We start from the raw sequence: 23,968 nt of genomic DNA, 5'->3' as shown, positions 1-23,968 counted from the left end.
TGGCTGAATTTGATTTATATTTTTATAATTTTACACTGGGCCCTCGTTGTACTTTCTTCTTCACTGTGCAAGGGCTAATGGACTATTATACAACCAGACCAGCGGATGATGATACAATTTTATATCTTTTCACAAAGATCCATGATCTGATGTACACTCGGATCGGTTTGCACACTGACAATTTGAAACAGACTTTTGATTCTGACTTAAATTTCCAGTTAGATGCTGTTCCCAAACAAGAGGCCAGTGTTCAGCAGAGGATGGCGCTTCAGAAAGAGGTGGATGCTCTCAAAGCCCGCTTTCGAAACGAGGTGGGACGACGCACATGGACGTGGACACTTTATCATTAGCAGCTGTAAAATATAATGCAATTACTGCAGTGGCCCTCTAACAAACCCATCATTGTAGATTGAAAAGGTTGTGTTAAAAGTGTGGATTCTATTGAGTTATATATCTTATTGCAATTTTATCTTTTCCTATGTCACATAGTTAGGAAAAACTATAATGATCGCCTTAGGGAATAGTTCCAACTTTCCGCAGAAAGTTTTAATAACCTTTGCTGTCCAATTCTGCGGTCAGTAGCCTCTCAACAGTAGTCAAATTGTTGGATTCATCAGCTGATATCAGTGTTGAATGATGGTCTCCACCAGCTATCTGTGGCTGAGGAGGAGAGCCAGAAGGTGCAGCAGTGTGGGATGATCCAGGGACTGCTCAGCGAGTCAAACCGCCTCCGAGAAGAACTCCATAACCTCAGATGTTTGACCCGGATCAAAGTGGACGAGAGGGGCCAGAAGCACCGGGAAATGCTTCGAGCTGAGGTGCAACACAAATATTTTGTTCATGTCATCATTTGTGCCTTTTTGAATACCTTTAGCAGACCCCCAAGTGTCAAACACATGAAAGGGAAACTAAAAATAGGATTAATCTATCAAGAATGAATGTGACCAAAAATGTCAAACCCCGTTTCAAAGAGAGCAAATGTCTCTTCTGCCATTACAATATTACTGTCACTATGTGATCATTTCAGAACGATTTGAAAAGAGAGACACCAAGCAATCTAAGTTCTGCAAAATTGAGTCGAAGGCAGAGATCTTTTGGTTAGAAATTACTTTTGGTGCACAGTTCTTCGTGTCTGCTGAAACCAGAACGATCTGCTCTTCTAACATCTCATCACTGCAGTATTTATCTACCTGAACAGTAAGTAATGACAATGACTACCTCCAACACGGAGTCATGCAACCGCAAATCTCTTCCAGAGCGGTACGCTGTCTTCCAAATGTCCGAAGAAAAGCCGCTAAACCGAACAATTTGATTTTGAAGGTCGACGTTTGTGAGGACGCCCGTAAACTCGGGCCCGCGCAGAAGTGACGATTCAGTGCTTTTACCCGTGTGACTCCGCCCACAGCAGCTGAACCAGCGCATCCAGCAGGAGCTGCGAGAGAGAGCCCGCATCGTCACGGATCACGACAAGCTGAACACCATGCTGCAGCGCAGGTGTCCCTGTTGTTCCTCTCTTCCATTTCTATTTCCTTGTGAGACCAGAAGAGATGCCGAACCACTGTGATGCAACATGACCTAAAAAGCAGCAAATTTGTTACGTGTCTTACTCCTGCGAGAGGTGGCGCATGTCTCATAATCCGGGGTCAACTAGCACCTGTAAGCGGCCACATCTCCATGGCGTTTGCCCGTTGAATTCCTAAAGCATATTGACGTGCTTGATGATTGAATCCCTGGTTATTTCTTTGGCTCCTCTGATCTCTGCAACAGCTGGGACCACGATTAATTCAGACATCTGCACATGCTGTCAGGGTAGAAAAAGCCCGACTTACTAATTGGTCACACTTTAGTGTTCGGGGCACAGTCTAATGCATTTGGCACCTCCCAAGTGCAAGAGCCGACCCTCTCAACGTTCAATTAGTTCACAGTCGCATATGGATCCGCCCTGAAGAATACACCCGCTCCAGCAAAATCAGATTATAGAATATTGGGCTTCCCTTCTCTGTAATTCCCCTCACAGCTCTCAACTCTCATGTCCTGCACCAATAGCAAACATGAATGTTCTTCAATGTTGTGAGACGTTCTGCCGTACTTCACTACGCTGATCGTTTTTGATGAGAGATCAAAGTTAAGTGATATCAAGACGGCGCCACGATCATCGTGGAACTCACGTTTTTTTTTCTCCCACGTGGACAACCCCCCCCCCCTGACGTCGGGAGCAACGGGCAGCCGCTGTACCCCGGCTAGAGCTTGGTACATGGCTAATCAAGAGTTTTCTCCCTTCAGAGTTGTGCAGCGCCGCAAGCTGTGCGACATGATCGCGGCCGAGAAGAAGAAGTACGTCGGCCTGAAGCAGAGCGCCTCACAGACGACCACAGAGCTGACGGAGCAGATCAAAGTGCTGGAAAATGAGGCCGAGATCCAACGTACCGTGGTCATCAGCAAGGGCCGGTGTGTACACAGGTTTTGTAGAGGGAGGGTCCGTGCCGGTCTTGTAAAATTTGGAAAAGAGGGCAAAGGAATCCATGATGAAATACTCTTATTTGCAGTGCAACAAATTTGCAATAATCTTTCCAAAAATGCATGAGGAGCAGTTTGGTAGGACCGCATTGCTGGTCTTTTTCTCCACTGGTGCATTTGTTGGTAATCATCACTGAAGCTATATCTGCATCCCTTTTTACTCTGCGCACTAATTTCTCTCATTTTCTCTTCTTTGTGTGTGTGTGTGTGTGTATGTGCACTTGCGTGTGTCCATTCCAGATCCCTCACAAAGGTCCGCATGAAGATCTCTAACAGCTCCAAAATAAGGGACAGACTGCACAATGACATCTCCAAGGTCCAAACGCACACACACACACACACACACACACACACACACAATGAAAGATGAGACCAGTCAAAACACAGTGTGGTTCTTCTTTGCCTCAAGCCAGTTTCCCTAATTTGGCAGTATTCAGATATTCAGACACAGAGCTGTTGACTATTTTCTGAGGGAGCTCGACTCCGTTGTCTTGAACAAGATTTAGGATCCCTTCTAGAGATGGTGAGGAGGCAGACCCCACATCCGGTTTCCCTGGTGTTAATCTGTGGGTTTCATGAGACTGTTAAACAGTAAGCCGTGCACACTTTATAGTTTGGGAAGATTTATGCAGTCGTCTGGTAAAGTTTATTTAATGTCATGTGGATGCGTTCCTTTGCAATGAAAAGCAAAAACACGCCCTTTAATGAATTTCCTAATGCTGTCTGTCCAAAAAAGAAATTCCACCCACAAAGAAGCATATAAGAGGTGTTTTTTTATATTTGTTTGAGCATCATTTTTTGAGTTGAGACGTGTCCTAAATCAACAAGAGCTGGCTCCAAAAGCGTTTATCACACAAATTTTAGATTATTTTTTTTACCGTCTTCCAGGTTGCCTGGAAGCAGAGGCAGGTCGCTCAGGAGTACGAAGACAACCAGCTGGAGCTGATGAAACTCACGCAAACAACCAACCTCAAAGAGCAGGCACTTCTGGAAATGAACAAGAACCAAGAAACGGCCATACAGCGCCGCAACTTCCTGTATGTCTATGATTTGGAGCCGACATTACGTGGCCTGAATTTGACCAAAGGTCCAAACCACACACGTCATGCAATGTGTGTTTGTGTGTGTGTGTGTGTATGTGTGCGTGTGTTTGTGCAGTGGCCTCCAGCTCCTGGAGCACGACGACGTCTTATTGAACTACTACGAGAAGGTGAACCTCCAGGAGGCCGCCGTCGCCGAGGGAAACGCGACCCTGGAGGGCCTGGAAAAGGAGATGAGAGACCTGCGGTTGGAGATCAACGAGGAGAAGAGACGGATAGACCTGAAGAAGAAGGAGGTGCCCGTCGCGAACCAGTTGGCGGCCGAGATCGCCGCGCTCCGCACCGAGGTGGGGCAACTCCCACACACCCTCGAAAAAAAAACCACGCCTACTCTCCCTTTTGCCTGTGTCTCCTCTCAGTCCCCGCCTACAACAAATGAAGATGTAGTTACTTTTGTTGCTGCTTTTTTTGTATCCCGAGCGTGAGGTCCGTTTCACATATTTCATAGGACGCCTCCAGCGCGTCTACAGCGCGTTCGCTCCTGCATCCATCTGTCCGTGGCGAGCTTTGCCTCGAGTGTTAGCCTGTCCGCCCCCCCCCCCCCCCCCCCCCCCCCCCCGGTGCCCAATCACAGCTTGACTACATCGTGATGTGGCCCGAGCTCAGTGGTTTCAAAATCCTATTTTGAAGGCAGTCAGGCAATTATTTCCTCCTGGCGCGATCAGATGATCAAAGTTGCGCTGAGAAGACAAGACGATTTTCTGCAGCTGCATGTCTGGGGGTGTGTGTGTGTGTGACCTTGTAAAAAAACAACAATGTGAGACATTTATGGGATGTCAGCAGGAGTCGTCGTAGGTTCTCTGGAAGAATACGATTGTGTAATTAAGTGAGTTGCATGTGTCTAGTGTGTTGCAGGTTGTTGCTCAACTTCATGTGGAGTTTTGGGGAACTCCAAAAATGAACAGCTGGTCAAGAAACCAACCGAGACCATACTTGGAACACGCAGACACCAGCAGATTGACACTAAAAGCACCACTAATGAGCAGATCTCTGTTTTGGAGCGCTTCTCCTTATAATGAGACTTTTGAAAGGCTCTTGTAAATATCCGCTTTGTCGGAGGGCTTCCTTTGCCTGTCTTTCTTTAAAATAATGATTTAAAATCATTGTCCCTATTCGACTTCACTGGTTGCAGTGAGCATATTCCAGATCCGTTTGACTTCCTCTCTCCAAGGAGAGAGCTCCTCACAAAGCCACGGTGCGCACGCACACACCTCTTGACAGAGAAAATGCACCATTTGTCAGATTCAATGGTATTTTCGGTCTGCGCACCGTTACTACCTCTTTGAGCGCTCATCAAAAGAGGTCGATCCACCGCCTCGCTTTCAGGAGCCGGTCCTCCAACTCCATTTAGTTCAGGTGAGCCGTTGTCAGAAGTAAGAACAAAAAAAGGCAGTAATACTCCTGCTCAATAAGCGCTGCGGACAGAGACGCGGAAAGGAGACGAAGGCCTTAAACCGAGAGGGACAAGACCCAAACAAGCAAACACTGCACGGGTTTTTATAGCCTGAGACACACATGAATAAATAACACAAATCAAACTTTGCGATATCAAGAGTGACGGACTCATAGAAGGAGGAAAATGAGAGAGAGAGAGGCACACACACACACACACGCTGAGTTTCCCTTGTGTGTTGCTGCTGTGGATGTGAGTGGCTGGTTCGGAGTCTTGTGCTCTTTTTAGATGAACGCAGTGCTTCATCATGGGCTGCTCTCCTCCATCTGTTTGCTCCTTCTGCCGCGTCAGTTGCGTCCCTGTTTTTTCTCTCTTTTCTGGTCCTTTCCATTTTTCCCGGGCCGTCGTTCCGTTCCTGCTGCCCCGAGGCATCCGCTGTGTCACTCGGCTAGAAAGTCCCTTCCTGCCCGTAAATCCACAACATTCTTTCTGTCTGTCCTGTGCCAGCTGCGCGACCAGGAGTGTCACTCTATCAATTTGGTTTCGGTTGAGTAAATTTGTGATCCCCAGAAGATAAACCATGCAGCCCAGGGTGATTTTCTCCAGATTTTACCTCTAGCGCCACTATGAGGTTTTTCCTTTTCTAAATCACTGTTCTCCCACATGCAGCTGCCGAAGTCTCTGCTATTTGAGGAGGCTCTGGGAATAGATTCATCCTACTTTTGAATTCATTCCTTTCGTAAATTCAATTTCCATGCAACTGCCTTGCTGTTCGATTTTGTTATATATTTATACTGCATATTCGTATTCATCTGTGACCAGTTTATCTGCTCATTTCAGACGGACCCTCCCCCGCTCCCTTTTTTTGATGGGGGGGGGATTTTGACATAGACAGATGGGGCCATCTGTGACACTATTGAAGTTCAATATACTCTGTTTACTTTGCAGCAATTAAAATTCCTCGGAGCCAATGAAAGCCTCTGAGGTTGGAGGATGGATTCAGAATCTGCTACTTGTTCACGGGTCGCTGGCACGTCGACATCTAGAACGCGCGCCCAGGTGCACCCACGCGCCCAGGTGCACCCACGCGCCCAGGTGCGTCCACGTGGGCCGTGCACGCACGCACGCACGGATCCTGGATGCAGTGTTCTGAGCAATTGCGATGGCACCCTCCCAGCGGCATCTGAATACAGTTCGACGGCGCCCTAACGACCACCCATGCGTTGGTGTCACAGAGTCACATGATATCCCCAACAATGAGGTTTTTATGGGGCACACACACACGCACGCACACTCGGTAATGGAGCAGGATTCCTAATGGGCCGATGCCACACTGCACTGTCCCCGTGGCAGTGAGTCACGGCGTCGCGTCTGTCCCTCTCTTAAATCTTTGTCGAAATGCCGTCTTGAACTCATTAGAGTGGGAAAAACCCCGCCGGGAATCGTGTCTTGATGCGTGTGCTGTTAGAGGGAAGGCAGAGAAGGCGAGCAGGGCAGCGAAATGAAAAAGGCCCGGAAAGACTGTTCTACTAGACTGTCGTTCCCGTTGAGTAGTTTGAAGCAACTGCGCTCCGCAACCCCCTGAAAGTGATTCGGTAAGTCACTTTGATCGGGCTTCTCCTCACGCGGCTCGCTCGAATACCCTCGAGCGTACTCGGGCGTGTCTCAAGACAAGTTGGGATGTATCCCAGATTTCGATGAGAGCGGCCTTTCAACAACATGTTTTCGTTGGACCGAACAGTAAATTGGACCTGCGGATCCTCTGTGCCGATCTCTCAGGCCATTTTCTGCATCTGGCTTTTTCAGAGGTGAACTTTCCCACCACCGTCGTGCGCTAATGGCCACTGTTAGGGCTACTGCTCCAGATCCTGTGCAGTCACCTCAGGGGATGCCCTCTGACCCCTGGTCATCTCTTCTCTTGGTGTCTTACGATGGTGACGCAGCCTAAGGTCTTCTGCAGGCAGGAGCCGTGCCTTTATTTATTCCTGCGTCGCAGAGGGGGGGTGGGGGGTGGGGGAGTTGGGGCTTTTGTTGTCAGAGATCTTCAAGACTTTGCAGCGATTTGCCTGAGGAATTGAGTCAGTCGGTATCATTCTACAGATATCTTCTTTACCACAAGATCGTTTACACCCCTCGACTTTTAATATCTATTTTTCATCACGGCTGCCTGATCTGACAAGGTGTTTCTGCGGCGTCTGCTCAGATCGATGGGATGCTTTTATTGATCGTGAAGCTTGTTTGTATGTTTTAATGCATGTTTTTTGCAAGGTTGTGAATGAGTTTTCTTACACCACTAAGCCCCCAGAATACGCCCGGTGCATATATATATATACACTCCGGCTCGAAAAACAACAGCTGACTTGTTTGTCCTTCAGGGCAACATTGCTTTAGTTTGACAATACAGGTTAACTAACAATATGTCTGCTTCTGATGTTTTGTGACCTGCCGTTGAATATTTGTGACTCGGTCAAGTAAAAAGGCACAAATTAATTTTAATGTATTCCTCATTTCGGGGATTATGAAAGCTTCAGCTCATCTGCTCGCATGTTCTGCCAATTAACCTTTCGTAACCTTATTATGATTTTAATGTTTTACATTACTGACCTTTCTGCTTTGTTGATCTGTCCCTTTTATTTATTTTTTTCTCTCTTTTAATTGCAAGGAACTTTGTAACCTAATTTTTGGAAGTGGTATGTAAATAAGGTCATTATTCATCTATGTTATTATACTGTTCAGCATGCAGTGTACCATCAATTATGTGGCTTTTTAAGCCATCATGCTAAACCACTTACTGAGCGTGAATTATGGAAATTGCATGCAAATTGTATTCTGCGTGGCTGCTGTCGCATGCGCGTAGAATGCTTTACAGCATTCATAAGCCAAGAAAGCGGCAATTATTTGTGACAGTCGGATGAGGAAAACAGCGAGGCGAGCGGGCAGAACCGAGGCGCTGACACAGAGACGGATGAATGCAAAGAGAAAGACAAATATCGGCGCAACAGAGGGAGGAGGTCGGGTATGAAAATGTTACGTGCAAGGGCAAAAACCAAAGGAAAAAAGAGATGAGGGGAGAAGAAGGAGGGTCACATTGACAGGCTGTATCCCATCCATCCTACCACTGTTTAAATGGCTTGCGTGTGATGTTGGGATCAGTCGTACCGCTCACACACGTATTGTAGATTCTAATACAGGTTGAAAAGGTCATCTGGATTTAAAGCATAGAATAAAATAAAAACATCTCAAATTCAACGGGGTTTCTTTACAAGTAAATGTTCACTCTTCATAACGGTTTGCAGGATGACCAAATCCAGAGAAAAATAAGTGAAAAATAAAGATTTGTTTTTCATTAATATTGAAGCAGGAATGTTATTTAAAAGCAAGTTCCAAAACAGCTTGTAATATTACTTAATTTTGTTGAGGGAATATCAGGTTTGAAGCTCCTGCACTGTTTCCCCAAACTTCCCAAAACGTCTTTTAACAAATAAATATGTAAAATACTGCAAGCTGCATTATAAAGCTGCACACACAAAGTGCGAAGCATTCCCGATACAGTACACTGTGTTACTATGGTCATTCAGTTCTAATCCACCTCATGTACTCGACTCCTTGCACCCTGCACAATGTCTTATTGTTATTGTTGCAAAGTTATATTCTCTGTGAAAAACTGCAGATATGCCCGGCCCCTGCTGGTCTCTGCATCTCCCGTGTCCCTCTGATTCCATCTTTCTCCTCTGCTTTCGCATCCGATCTCTCCCTCCTTTCGTCACTCTGAACGCCATGCTGCCTTTGCTCGGCTCCTCTTCACTTTATCTTCCTCTATCCCGTTATCAGTGGCTGCGCCAGTACATCTGCTGCCGCTCTCATCTCCACTCAGATGGTTTCTGTCAATTCCGTCCGCCTCTCTGAGCATCTGCAACTTTAGCCTGACAAACGCCTCAGTTCATCACATGACAGTCATACTAATGCATTAAAACTTGGGTCATGTGACGTTGAGAAAGCACTGAGCTGCTGGAGTCTGTTTTAATCAGACTCACTGTCTGCTTGCGGGGGCTCCATTAATCTCTTCCACAAAGGGGAGGAGGGGGGTGTGGGTGTGGGGTGTGGGGGGTAAGGGGGGGGGGGGGGGGAACTGGAATCATCACTTTGTTCCATCCGTCTTTCAAGTCTCACACACAATTTCTCCCATCGGATGAACGCGCATAGACATGCACATGAGTGTGCACGTACCCACGCCGCACGGTTGAGTGGACAAAGGCCGCTGTTTCATAAGCCAGGTCGCGGCAGGTCAGACCCCCGCGTTCGACATGTTTCCACGCAGTGTTTGCTCCTCGTTTCCTCACTTTGCCCTCTGCGGCCTGAGCGCTCTCTTCCACTTCGCTTATCTTTGTCTTTTTCTCTGCGGGCTGCTATTCATATTTTATAATGTCTTCTCTCCCTCCTCTCCCTCTCTCTTCAGTCATCTGATGTGTGTTTTTCTTTCTCTAAATTTCTATTTTTTCTGCTGACATCCTTTTAATGGTCCCTGTCATCTATCCTTGATCATCTCAACTTCATACGGTATGTTTTTATATTGAGTAGATTGATTTGCTGCCAGGGGGCCGTGTTTTCTTAAACGTTCCTGTTTCTGCAACTACGTTATAATTCATCTGCTTCCCGTGCACAGTTTAGGGGGCCACCTGTGTCCTTATTCGTTACTACATTGACAGTCTGAGCTCCTCACCCACTAGATGCAGCTGTTTCAGAATGCATTTGATGGCATCTCTCGCCCTCCGACCTGCCTTTTGTCTTTCCACCATATTACTTTTTCGTTTTCTAGCGTAAACTACCCTTCTGTTTCTGCAGTCTCAGTTGAGGGATGTCAGAATATTTCATAATGTCGACAGTTCCGTAGAGTTATCCATTGGTGTTTTAGATCTCTGTGTCTTTTCTCACACAGTGACTTCTTACGTAGTTAGGATGTAGCTCCCATACATGCAATATGTTGAGCTGAAATATGTCATTTTTGGAATCCCCAATGCAACATCCTAATTGCTTAGTCAGCTTTTGTCTTGATTTCTAACTGTAGATGTAGTCGTTTTTCATGTTTTTTCATACTCATTTGCCTGAAGTGTTAAATCGCGGGTGATTATTGTGTTATTTGCATTACTAGAAAGCAATGGAGGTCGAAATGACGACTACAGTTTTGCTGATGGTGTCCAAATTAAAGTCTTGTTTCGTCTCTCAGTTGTCAGAAGCCAGGGACAGGACGCTTGCAGGTCTGAATAAAACTGTTGACTACAAAGAACTGAAAGGCAAAGACCCGTCAACAGCAGAACTGGTCGAGAAGATTGAGCAGGTATGCGACATTCCAAGGTGTTTTAAACATGTTTTCACATGGCATGCTTGTATCGATTAAATGAATTATTGTCATATTTCCGACTTTATTTCTATAGCAACTTCTCAAAGACAAAGCGCACATGATGATGCAATATAAAAGGCCGCAATCACGGTGTCCCATGTGTATTTAGCTGGAGGCGAATCTAGCGGAGAGCGAGAGGCAGTCGCTGGAGAAAGAACTCCTCGTGGAGCAGGTGACCCGGCTCTCCAAGCCACTCAGCGAGCAGGCCGAGAGCTGCCACCAGGACCGACTCTGGCTGGCAAAGAAGGTAGACGACCACAGGGGGGGAGCGGAATACAAATGCTCAGATTAACGCACTCGGGCCAGGATGCTTGTTATGCCGTTCACCTGTTTCCCCACAGCTTTTTTTTTTTTTTTTTGGACCTCCCTCCGTGTCTCTCTCAGGAACATTGTGTGAGAAGCATGTGAGGAGCACGCAGAGCGGGCATTAGGGAGTTCACCGAACATTACACATCCCTCCAGCTCTGTCTCTCGTTCTCTCTCATTTGCTGTCTGTGTTTAGACATATAAATAGCCTCAGGAACGAGGTTCAACGAGGTTGTAATAACTTGGGAAATGTAAACAGGACCTGAATGAAGAGGAATTTGGCATATTTATGCACCGCATCATGACTTTGCCTCAAGGCAGATTGGATATTTTGAAAAATAAGCTTCATAACTTGTAGCTTATCTGTATCAGATCATTAATTCTGAGTCAAAACGCATGTTGAAAGTAGTGTGTGTGTGTGTGTGTTGTGTTCCTTCAGTTAAACGAACTCCGAAGTCACATAATGGACATCAACCAACGCACCATGGCTGTCACCGCACAGCTTTCAGTGACTCAAGCTGTTGCTCTGTCTCTCCAACAAGAGATCAAAGAGAAAGAGCTCCAGGTAAGGGGGGGGGGGGGCTCAAGCCTTGCAACAACATCAGTGGGATCGGCCACCCACTGTCTTTCTTATTGTTCTCGTCTCTATCCATTGATATTCCTCACATTTCTCCCCTTTGCCATCATAGAACCTGTTATTTTTGCTTTTAGCACTGTAAAAGAAATAGGGAGGCAAACACAGAGGCAAAACAATATTCACTGATGCTTTTCATGGAGAAAATCCCATGGGGTTAATGGAAATGAAATGTCATGGAAAGAAAAAGAAACAATGCAAGAATAATAAAAAAAACACCACGAGATGAGAAACAATCTCCTTCCTCCACCGAGAAGCTCTTCATGGTGAAGAAAGAGGTCGAGGTCACTTTGCCTGAAACACTGCCCAGGGTGAAAAATGTTAAGAAACCTTCAAATCTAAAAAGGATCTGGAGATGCTTAACTTGTTCAAGTAAATAAGTTAACATTTTTATTTTATTTTTTATTTTATATATTTGTCTCGTATTATTGAGACAATGTATATATGAGACAAACAAATATATATTAAATATATATATATACAAATATATATATAATATATATATATATATATATATATATATATATATATATATATATATATATATAATATATACAAATAACATACATAAACACATACATGCATGCAGGAGCATTTTCTGTAACACTAATAGATTCATCTGACGCTGTTATCGTGGCTAAAATAATGATATAAATAAAATAATAATAAAGGATATTTTTACAATAAAAAATAGAAAATTCTGGCACCAGCTACCCATGAACAAAATCCTGTATCCATGGCAACAGAGAAAGGGGAATTTTGTTTACATTCGAGCCACATAACTTCAAGCAGTAGAATTGCGAACGAGTCAATGCACCTACCTACGTGTTTACTCATATTGTGTTGAAAAGAAAAGTAAGTCAACCTTTCGAATGGTGTTTTCTTCTCAGATGAAATGTGTTTGTGTGAAATATAGTATCATGAAACATGATTCCTTGCGGCTACAGTTAAAATTTAACGTTAGCTAAAAGATGCGTGACGCCATTTAGTTAACGTGACTAGGGTGAAACTTCTTCGCAGTAGGTAGTACCGGACCTCCAGGACTGCCCACTTGACGGCTTTGTGAGGTCCAGAGTTGAGATGAAGCGGGCGCTCTCCAGCCGGTCCAAGACGAACGCGGAGACCTCGTTCAGGCGTCTGAAGTCGTCGCAGAACCGAAGGGTGCCGTCTGGTTTTGGTACCATCACCACCTGGACCCGGAAGGCTCGATGACTCCGAGCTCCGTCATCTGTCGCACTTCCTCATCTGTAGCCGTCCAACAAACGAGCATCAGATCTAACAGCGAGACCAAGTGGACCAATTGCATTGGAATGTACTAAAAGGGAAGGCATCATTTACCCAGAGGAAATGCTGTTAAGCATATGTACGCTGAATATAAATGGAGACTCTGTATAGAGGTCCCTACTCCACCAGCTAATGAAAGTCAAAGCGGCTGATGGAAATGTTGGCTTAAGACAAAAGACACGCAAGCATTGGGTACAGATACTTACATTTTCCCTTTATTGTATGCCAGTCCCTTTTCTACAAAAGAAAACAATATATCATTATATTTTAGATTGGGACAGAGAAGCTCACAACTTATTTACAAATCAGTAGCAGTGAGCTCGACAGATAAAATATGACTTATTCAGCTAAACGGAGTCATTCTCGATTCTTTTGATAGACTGCAACGTGGATCCATTTAAAAGAAGCTATAAAAACACAACTGCAAATCCAGACGAAGGTTGGATCGATTCATCGCGTGTGAACTGGTTGATGTGCGCGTGTCTCCAAACGCTGGCTTCCGTCGCCAGAAAACGGAGCATCCAGCGAGCGTAAAATAGTCGTCACGGTCCGTATCGCTGCTCAAGAACCACCGCGGCCACAGTGACCGAGCGGTCTGGGTCCGTGAATGACGTCATCGTGACACTTTAATAACCGCCGTACGGGCGCCGTACGTCGCCCGTGTCTGTTGGGGGTTGAAGTTGGTCACGTGATGAGTGACATCATTGTTTTGAATTGCTCCGAGTTGAATTGTTAACACGTCACCTGTCACGTGTGCTCACGCGTTTTTTGTTGCTTAGTAACGTTAATTCGTGCTTTGAAGTTGGTCACGAGATGGGCAGGTGACGTCAGTTTGTTGTTGAGAATATCCCAGAGTCGTCTGGCTTTTGGTCTTACATACAGAACTGCGGTTCACACACATTGCGAGTGGAATTAACTGTGAAATTGAACCAGGCATTGAGTTAAAATGGATATTCTGACACAATACAACATCAGTGAAGAGGAAGTCCAAGAGCTAATTTCCGAAGCTTTGGAAAGGGCGATTAATGGTATCAATGAACTGAACCAGAAAATTGCAGCGTGGACGGAAGAAAAAGCCTCAAGACCAGATGACGACACCTTGCCCACCGTTGAAGAAAATCTTAGGATATATTTGCGGCATTACTACAACCGACGGATAATGTTCGCAGAGGGAGGTGCCGGACTGGACAATGACAAAGATCCAATAGACGATCTGCCATCCGACCAGCCCAGGACTTCATGTCCACAAGAATCAAGGGATGACTCCATAATGAAGTCACCTTTTCATTCTGTTCAACCTCGGGGGAGAAAATCTCGAGGAAAACAAATTCTTCCCCCAATCGTCGGTCTGCAGTCAGATGCTGATCTGGTTCAAGACTTTAGATGCACGGTGGAAGTAAGTCAATCACAATTGAACACAGAGGTGAAACTCAGGATTATGGATTATATTACAAAGAAGGTCAATATGTATCCAAAAGAACACGGGAAGAGCTCAGTTGACCAAAGCGTCCATCCATTCGCGCCAGCAAGTCTTTTCGAAGCCCCCACATGTATTTCCAGCCCAGTTAGGAATATATCTCCTTCCTCAACCCTGAGTCCCTGGCGGGTGGCAACAGAAGCCGGGGTAACTCAGCCCGAATTGGACGCAGAGGTGAAACTCAGGATTCTGGATTATATTGCAAGGAAGGTTGATGAGTATACAAAAGTATATGTGGAGAGCTCAGTTGACGAAAGCGTCCCTTCATTCGAGTCTGTCCCAGAAAAGGAATATAAGAAGATATCTCCTTTCTCGAGACCCTGCAGGGTGGCAAAGCAGGCCGGGCTAACTGAGGCCGAAGTGAACGTAGACGTGAAACTCCGGGTTCAGGATTTTATTTCAAAGACGGTTGATGAGTATTCAAAAGTATATGTGAAGAGCTCAGTTGACCAAAGCGTACCTCCGCGGGGCAGGTCCACTCTGCACGAGACACCGGCACAGAGGAAAACAGTTAGGGATATATCTCTTTCCTCAACCCAGAGACCGTGCTGGGTGGCAAAGGAGGCCGGGGAAACTCGGCCCGAAACAAAGCCACAGAAACAATCTCCTTCCTCCACCGAGAAGCTCTTCATGGTGAAGAAAAAGGTCGAGGTCACTCTGCCCAAGAAAACACCACGAGATAAGAAACAATCTCCTTCCTCCACCGAGAAGCCCTTCATGGTGAAGAAAGAGGTCGAAGTCACTTTGCCTGAAACACTGCCATGGGTGAAGAATGAGAATAAGAAACCTTCAATTCTAAATAAGATCTGGAGATGCTTAACTTGTACAACTAAATAAGTTAACATTTTTATTTTATTTTTTATTTTCTATATTTGTCTCGTATTATTGAGACAATGTATATACAAATAACATATACATACAAATAACATATATATATATATATACATACATACAAATAACATATATATATACATACAAATAACATATATATATATATATATATATACATACAAATAACATATATATATACACATACAAATAACATATATATATACACATACAAATAACATATATATATACACATACAAATAACATATATATATATATATATATACAAATAACATATATATATACATACATACAAATAACATATATATATATACACATACAAATAACATATATATATATACATACATACAAATAACATATATATATATATACATACAAATAACATATATATATACACATACAAATAACATATATATATATATACACATACAAATAACATATATATATATATACACATACAAATAACATATATATATATATACACATACAAATAACATATATATATATATATACACATACAAATAACATATATATATATATACACATACAAATAACATATATATATATATACACATACAAATAACATATATATATATATACACATACAAATAACATATATATATATACACATACAAATAACATATATATATATATACACATACAAATAACATATATATATATACACATACAAATAACATATATATATATATATATATACATACATACATACATACAAATAACATATATATATACATATATATACATACATACAAATAACATATTTGTGGCGCGGGGCGCCGGGCTTTGCGGCTCCGGCGTCGTGGCAAGGGGCGCCGGGCTCTGCGGCTCCGGCGTCGTGACGAGGGGCGCCGGCCTCTGTGGCGTCGTGGCAAGGGCCGTCGTGGGGAGGGGCGCCAGGCTCCTTCGCTCTGCCCCCGGGCTCTGTGGCTCCGGCGTCGGGCTCTGCGGCTCCGACGTCGTGGTGTGGGGCGCCGGGCTCTGCCGCTCCGGCGTCGTGGCGAGGGGGCGCCGGCCTCTGCGGCTCCGGCCCAACCCCTTAGCCCACCCACCCTTCAAGGACCGACTTCCAGGCGGTCCCAAGAGGGCGGGGTCACGATCGGGACTGGGAACGGGGGTCTTGGAGCCGGGGGCATGGGTCTTGGGGCCGGGGGCATCGGTCTTGGAGCCGGGTTCGGGGGCGTGGGTCTTGGAGCCGGGTTCGGGGTCGTGGGTCTTGGAGCCGGGTTCGGGGTCGTGGGTCTTGGAGCCGGGTTCGGGGTCGTGGGTCTTGGTGCCGGGTTCGGGGTCGTGAGTCTTGGAGCCGGGGGTCTTGGAGCCGGGGCTGGGGGCGTGGGTATTGTTGAAAAATAAAAGCACTTTAATAGACAAAAACTCAAAATCAAAATCCCTCCAACCAAAAAAGGACCGGAAGGAGGCAAAAACAAAACCGACAAAGTTCAAACAAGCGGCTCCAAGACCCACGACCCCGAACCCGGCTCCAAGACCCACGCCCCCGATCGGGAATGGGAACGGGGGTCTTGGAGCCGGGGGCATGGGTCTTGGGGCCGGGGGCGTGGGTCTTGGAGCCGGGTTCGGGGTCGTGGATCTTGGAGCCGGGTTCGGGGGCGTGGGTCTAGGAGCCGGTTTCGGGGTCGTGGGTCTTGGAGCCGGGTTTGGGGTTGTGGGTCTTGGAGCCGGGTTCGGGGGCGTGAGTCTTGGAGCCGGGGGCGTGGGTCTTGCGGCCAGGGGTCTTGGATCCGGGGCTGGGGTGGTGGGTCTTGGAGCCGGGGCTGGGGGCGTGGGTATTGTTGAAAAATAAAAGCACTTTAATAGACAAAAACTCGAAATCAAAATCCCTCCAACCAAAAAAGGACCGGAAGGAGGTGAAAACAAAACCGACAAAGTTCAAACAAGCGGCTCCAAGACCCACGACCCCGAACCCGGCTCCAAGACCCACGCCCCCGATCGGGACTGGGAACGGGGGTCTTGGAGCCGGGGGCATGGGTCTTGGGGCCGGGGGCGTGGGTCTTGGAGCCGGGTTCGGGGTCGTGGATCTTGGAGCCGGGTTCGGGGTCGTGGGTCTTGGAGCCGGGTTCGGGGTCGTGGGTCTTGGAGCCGGGTTCGGGGTCGTGAGTCTTGGAGCCGGGGGCGTGGGTCTTGCGGCCAGGGGTCTTGAATCCGGGGCTGGGGGCGTGGGTATTGTTAAAAAATAAAAGGACTTTAATAGACAAAAACTCAAAATCAAAATCCCTCCAACCAAAAAAGGACCGGAAGGAGGCAAAAACAAAACCGACAAAGCACAAACAAGGACCTGGACTTGAGACAACAACATACGTGACATGAACAGTCGACATGTATACCGTGACCGTGAGGCAAAAACAAAACCGACAAAGTTCAAACAAGCGGCTCCAAGACCCACGACCCCGAACCCGGCTCCAAGACCCACGCCCCCGATCGGGACTGGGAACGGGGGTCTTGGAGCCGGGGGCATGGGTCTTGGGGCCGGGGGCGTGGGTCTTGGAGCCGGGTTCGGGGTCGTGGGTCTTGGAGCCGGGTTCGGGGTCGTGAGTCTTGGAGCCGGGGGTGTGGGTCTTGCGGCCAGGGGTCTTGAATCCGGGGCTGGGGTGGTGGGTCTTGGAGCCGGGGCTGGGGGCGTGGGTATTGTTGAAAAATAAAAGCACTTTAATAGACAAAAACTCGAAATCAAAATCCCTCCAACCAAAAAAGGACCGGAAGGAGGCGAAAACAAAACCGACAAAGTTCAAACAAGCGGCTCCAAGACCCACGAACCCGGCTCCAAGACCCACGACCCCGAACCCGGCTCAAGACCCACGCCCCCGATCCCGGCGTCCCCCCGTCGTGGGTTGTGGGTCTTGGAGCCGGGTTCGGGGTCGTGAATCTTGGAGCCGGGGGCGTGGGTCTTGCGGCCAGGGGTCTTGGATCCGGGGCTGGGTTGGTGGGTCTTGGAGCCGGGGCTGGGGGCGTGGGTATTGTTGAAAAATAAAAGCACTTTAATAGACAAAAACTCGAAATCAAAATCCCTCCAACAAAAAAAGGACCGGAAGGAGGCAAAAATAGAACCGACAAAGTTCAAACAAGCGGCTCCAAGACCCACGACCCCGAACCCGGCTCCAAGACCCACGACCCCGAACCCGGCTCAAGACCCACGCCCCCGACTCAGACGCGGAGTATGCAAAGATAAAAGGACTTTAATAGTAAAAAAAACTTTAAATCAAAATCACTCCATCCAAAAAAGACGGAAGGAGGCAAAAACAAAACCGACAAAGTTCAAACAAGCGGCTCCAAGACCCACGACCCCGAACCCGGCTCCAAGACCCACGACCCCGGCTCAAGGGGGGGTTGCGAGGGGCGCCGGCCTCTGCGGCTCCGGCGCCGGCCCAACCCCTTACCCCACCCACCCTTCAAGGACCGACTTCCAGGCAGTCCCAAGAGGGCGGGAGGGAGGGGTCACGATCGGGACTGGGAACGGGGGTCTTGGAGCGGGGGGCATGGGTCTTGGGGCCGGGGGCGTGGGTCTTGGAGCCGGGTTCGGGGTCGTGGGTCTTGGAGCCGGGTTCGGGGTCGTGGGTCTTGGAGCCGGGTTCGGGGTCGTGGGTCTTGGAGCCGGGTTCGGGGTCGTGAGTCTTGGAGCCGGGGGCGTGGGTCTTGCGGCCAGGGGTCTTGAATCCGGGGCTGGGGGCGTGGGTATTGTTGAAAAATAAAAGGACTTTAATAGACAAAAACTCAAAATCAAAATCCCTCCAACCAAAAAAGGACCGGAAGGAGGCAAAAACAAAACCGACAAAGCACAAACAAGGACCTGGACTTGAGACAACAACATACGTGACATGAACAGTCGACATGTATACCGTGACCGTGAGGCAAAAACAAAACCGACAAAGTTCAAACAAGCGGCTCCAAGACCCACGACCCCGAACCCGGCTCCAAGACCCACGCCCCCGATCGGGACTGGGAACGGGGGTCTTGGAGCCGGGGGCATGGGTCTTGGGGCCGGGGGCGTGGGTCTTGGAGCCGGGTTCGGGGTCGTGGGTCTTGGAGCCGGGTTCGGGGTCGTGGGTCTTGGAGCCGGGTTCGGGGTCGTGGGTCTTGGAGCCGGGTTCGGGGTCGTGAGTCTTGGAGCCGGGGGCGTGGGTCTTGCGGCCAGGGGTCTTGAATCCGGGGCTGGGGTGGTGGGTCTTGGAGCCGGGGCTGGGGGCGTGGGAATTGTTGAAAAATAAAAGGACTTTAATAGACAAAAACTCAAAATCAAAATCCCTCCAACCAAAAAAGGACCGGAAGGAGGCAAAAACAAAACCGACAAAGCACAAACAAGGACCTGGACTTGAGACAACAACATACGTGACATGAACAGTCGACATGTATACCGTGACCGTGAGGCAAAAACAAAACCGACAAAGTTCAAACAAGCGGCTCCAAGACCCACGACCCCGAACCCGGCTCCAAGACCCACGCCCCCGATCGGGACTGGGAACGGGGGTCTTGGAGCCGGGGGCATGGGTCTTGGGGCCGGGGGCGTGGGTCTTGGAGCCGGGTTCGGGGTCGTGGGTCTTGGAGCCGGGTTCGGGGTCGTGGGTCTTGGAGCCGGGTTCGGGGTCGTGGGTCTTGGAGCCGGGTTCGGGGTCGTGAGTCTTGGAGCCGGGGGCGTGGGTCTTGCGGCCAGGGGTCTTGAATCCGGGGCTGGGGTGGTGGGTCCTGGAGCCGGGGCTGGGGGCGTGGGAATTGTTGAAAAATAAAAGGACTTTAATAGACAAAAACTCAAAATCAAAATCCCTCCAACCAAAAAAGGACCGGAAGGAGGCAAAAACAAAACCGACAAAGCACAAACAAGGACCTGGACTTGAGACAACAACATACGTGACATGAACAGTCGACATGTATACCGTGACAATATACAAATAAATTCGACAGTCAAGGAACACGTTCTGGACGAGGAAAGTGTTCAGACTGTACTTTGTGAAATTGAGGCAATAATCAACAGTCAACCAATCACAAGAGCATCTAATGATCTTAACGATTTGGAAGCCTTGACGCCAAACCATCTCTTGCTGCTAAAAGGCAAACCTGCATTACCACCTGGACTATTTGACTGTGATGATCTCTACACTCAACGAAGATGGAAACATGTCCAATACATGGCCAATTTATTTTGGAAACACTGTGCCAACCAAGCCTGTAGGATGTTCTGCTGATTTGTTTACTTGTAATAAAGTTGTATATCGTCAGTGGCAAGCAAACAATTTGGTTCAGGGTGAACATTATATGTTATTTTATGTATTTCTTCATACGTTGCCACACTGATGGCATAAAGAAGAGTTAAAGCCCTGTTATTTTTGGACATGGCTACAATCCGAAGCCGAAGGTGTATTGGCTGCTCTCTCCTTTTGCTTGACGCACTCTCCTGATCTTGAATCTAGAATCGATTGCTCTACCTTATTGTGCCGGATGTTGGTGTCTCACGGCTGAATTTTTTGGGCTGAATATTGTAACCTTGATTTCGTTTGCGGCTGAATATTTTAACAGTGATTTTTTTAGGTTGAATTTTTTGCACTATTTTAATGTTGAAAAACATTCAGATACATTATTTCAATGCATAAATATTCACTGCTAGAAATTCAATCACCTTTTTATTTCAACCCCCGATGACACAGATTTACTTGCATACATAAACACATACATGCATGCAGGAGCATTTTCTGTAACACTAACATATTCATCTGACGCTGTTATCGTGGCTAAAATAATTCATGACAAGGATATTATTACAATAAAAAAGAGAAAATGCTGGCACCAGCTACCCATGAACAAAATCCTGTATCCATGGCAACAAAGAAAAGGGAATTTTGTTTACATTTGAGCCACATAACATCAAGCAGTGTCAATGCACCTACCTGGCTGTTTACTCATATTGTGTTGAAAAGAAAAGTAAGTCAACCTTTCGAATGGTGTTTCCTTCTCAGATGAAATGTGTTTGTGTGAAATATAGTATCATTACCGGAGAAGCAAAAATAAGCCAACTTTGAAACCGACACCTCCCACTCCCACTGCCTCTGAGGGAAGGCGAAAGCCATCAATACATTCTGAAATAGTGTCGCTTGTTTGAACAGAAAGTCCCGCCGTTTTCCATTTCAAATAACGATGAGTCTATTTCCCCCCGATGCCTTTGCAAATGTTTCAAGAGTAGTGATCACCTGAAGAACCCCGCCAGCTGATGAATGCCTGCAGCGCGCCGCCGACACAAGTAGAAGGTGAAAATGCAAAGGCATAACTTTGTCCAAATTCTGACAGTAATGGCACCATCTGTTTGTTTTCAGTTTTTTTTCTCCCCCCCCCCCCCGCCGTGGTTAGAATTGAATTGAGCCAGGAGAGTGCAGAGTGAGTGGAATACAAAGTGAACGGCTCTCACGCCGCCCCTGTGTGTTCCCAGATGGACAGGTGCCAGCGGCAGCTGGAGCAGGGCCGGCCACCGTGCCCCGAGTTAGAGGAGCAGTGGAGGAGGATGCTCCGAGACAAGAAGAGGAGACAGAGGGACAAAGAGGAGAGGGAGAAGGTTAATAAGACACACACACACACACACACATACATAGATCTCGTGTCAAGAAATGATCAGAGCACTGAGGGGCATGTAAAGGAACATGAAATGACAAAAGAAGGAAGAAGAGGAGCAGGGACACGACGTGAATGAGGGATCGATGAAGATTCTTGGGGATAATCGGGGCTTCCGTGTACCCAGACATGCACGGCCGGGGGACGTGAGCAGAAACTCTCTCCGCACACAGGCCTAATCTATCGTATCCGAGATATAAGGTCATTTTCTCCACATGCACAAACACAGGGCGGGAAGAGCAGACCGGCAGACAAACAGATTTTGGTCCGCGCAAGAAAGGCACACCAACAAGGAATCGGTTATCTGAAGCGGTTGTTGTTTGTTGTTATGGCGACTTGTATTTTCCTCACCCAGATGAAATTAGTTCAGTTTTCATTTGTGATGGCCTGAAAAGACACCACGCCACTCCGCATGCACAACGCATAAGCAATACATCTTCTTTGTCATGCATTTCAAGGTTCCTCTTGAGATGCAAATGCATTTGATTTTAACCTGATGAGCACAATATGTTTAATCCGGTTTATTTATCGCCAGTTCCCCTGCTATTTCTTTTTTTTTTATGCATTCAAAGCCATTATTCTTTTGTTTTGTGTGCAGTCCCTTGGATCACATGCCAGCAGATAAACTCTCGATATGCATGAGAAAATCGCCATCTCTTTGAAGTCTCAGTTGGATTTAGGCCGAGTCATTTGCATGCTGTTGTTGGGTGAAAGTCAAAAGGAGGACCGTAGTGTCGTGGAGGACATGTGCACACCGGAAGATTATTTCGTTTTTCTCGGCAGAAGGCTGCTCTGTTTACAAATTGATGCATCATCCATATTGGATTCCCAATCAATTTCGACCAGACACTGGTGTCAAAAAAAGTAATCATGTAAATTGTATGTAAACGGCATGGTTGCTAAGAACCACATTATAGCCAGATGTTTACCGTACCTGTTCATTAAAGGAAAGAGGAAAAAGCAGCTTTCCATTTGATTTGTGTCAAAGTCATCTGAGCATCACAACCTGTCAGTAGGATAAATGATCATGTGCAGCTGACTAAAAGCCATTGTGATTCTTGGCTTGTGTACTTAACTGTCCCTTGTTTTGCTTTTGTATTATCTTGAAAAAATGAATTTTTCATGATTGAAATTCTGAAATTCTAAGTTTTTATCCACGGTCATGTTGTTCATCAAATATTAAAACAGCCTCTGGTGTGTGTGTGCGTGTGTGTGTGTGTGTGTGTGTGTGTGTGTGTGTGTGTGTGTGTTTGTGTGAATGTGTATATGTGTTTGTGCGCGCAGCTTGCTGAAGAAGAGAAGTGGAACCAGCTGCCTAATGGAAGGTACACAACGGCTGAGGCCCGTCCGAACGCGTACATCCCGCAGACGGACTCGCTGCCGCTGCCCAAACCCTACGGCGCGCAGGCCCCCTTCAGACCCTCCCCACCGGCAGCCTACATGAGACACTTCCGCGACCCAACGCTCAAACCCTTGGACATATAGACAAGGAATGCACACACGCTCATGAAACTTTGGATGTTGGACATTTCTGACAAATATATTTGGCTCTAGATATTTGGCTTTAGATTTGGCTCATTTGCGTCTCTCGTTTATTGATCCATCTGCTCCTCTAGAGGCCGCTCCCTCTTCCTCTCTTTTTTCTTGTTTGCGTCCCCGGAATCCAGCACACCACTGCTGTGGGGGCATGTGAGAGCATACTTGTGGACGGCATCTGGTTGTGATTTACGTCATTTACTGGCAACAGCTTGTTTACACTCGTGCATTGGAAAGTAACGAATGTGTTATTTCATCATGCCCTTCAATAAGAGCGTAGGTATTTACTTCTGTACTCGTCCTCTTTATCTCGCTCTCTATTAAATATTATTTTTTACAGGTGGGCTGGGATATTTCTGCACATTCTTCAGTCTTGGCACCGTTTCCTCCTGCGCACTTGTAATCTTGCCGCTGATGAATGAATTTGAACAGGTTTAAGCTTTTAAGCCCGGGGCCAAGAGTTGCTGCTCAATGCCTGAAATGATAAATGTAAATACAGAGAGGTAGACCAGGCACCGAAAGAGCATAGAGAATTACAAACAGGGAGGAGAATTTAAATGAGGAGGAACGCGAGTCGGAGGGAAAAAATCTGTATAAAGTGGAGCTCTAAATGGGGTGGGGAGTTCAGAGAATGTTACTGGGGAACAAAAACAAAGTCATTTGCCTTTTAAAACATTTACTGATTTACTGGAAGTTGTTGTATGTGCAGATTTGGGCTCGAGGGGAAAGTAGGCCACCGCTGTTTGCACCACCAATCACAACCTCTGTTCTTCTGTTAAAGAGAAGCTCAGGGAAATTACAAATTTGTGTGAATGACCTTGAATTGATTGTCACGATGATCTGTAAAACC

At 46.8% G+C, this 23,968-nt stretch overlaps 1 protein-coding gene across 1 annotated transcript in view; it reads left to right on the top strand.

Annotated features, from left to right (window-relative positions):
* ccdc146 (coiled-coil domain containing 146) overlaps positions 1-23,964 on the top strand; it is a 47,171-nt gene extending 23,207 nt beyond the window's left edge. The window contains exons 12-23 of the mRNA XM_037460795.2: positions 219-311; positions 651-818; positions 1,406-1,494; positions 2,284-2,448; positions 2,758-2,833; positions 3,406-3,554; positions 3,676-3,904; positions 10,235-10,345; positions 10,518-10,655; positions 11,154-11,279; positions 21,404-21,526; positions 22,867-23,964. Coding sequence (XP_037316692.2) covers positions 219-311; positions 651-818; positions 1,406-1,494; positions 2,284-2,448; positions 2,758-2,833; positions 3,406-3,554; positions 3,676-3,904; positions 10,235-10,345; positions 10,518-10,655; positions 11,154-11,279; positions 21,404-21,526; positions 22,867-23,067 — 1,668 coding nt within the window. The 3' untranslated portion in view covers positions 23,068-23,964. The remainder of the gene's footprint in view (positions 1-218; positions 312-650; positions 819-1,405; positions 1,495-2,283; positions 2,449-2,757; positions 2,834-3,405; positions 3,555-3,675; positions 3,905-10,234; positions 10,346-10,517; positions 10,656-11,153; positions 11,280-21,403; positions 21,527-22,866) is intronic.
* The last annotated feature ends 4 nt before the right edge of the window (positions 23,965-23,968 follow it).

Source organism: Pungitius pungitius, chromosome 2 (assembly GCF_949316345.1).
Source record: "Pungitius pungitius chromosome 2, fPunPun2.1, whole genome shotgun sequence".
In the NCBI taxonomy this organism is placed as follows: Eukaryota; Metazoa; Chordata; class Actinopteri; order Perciformes; family Gasterosteidae; genus Pungitius; species Pungitius pungitius.
Note: the sequence above shows the minus strand (reverse complement) of the source record. Positions and strands in the feature narration are given on the sequence as shown.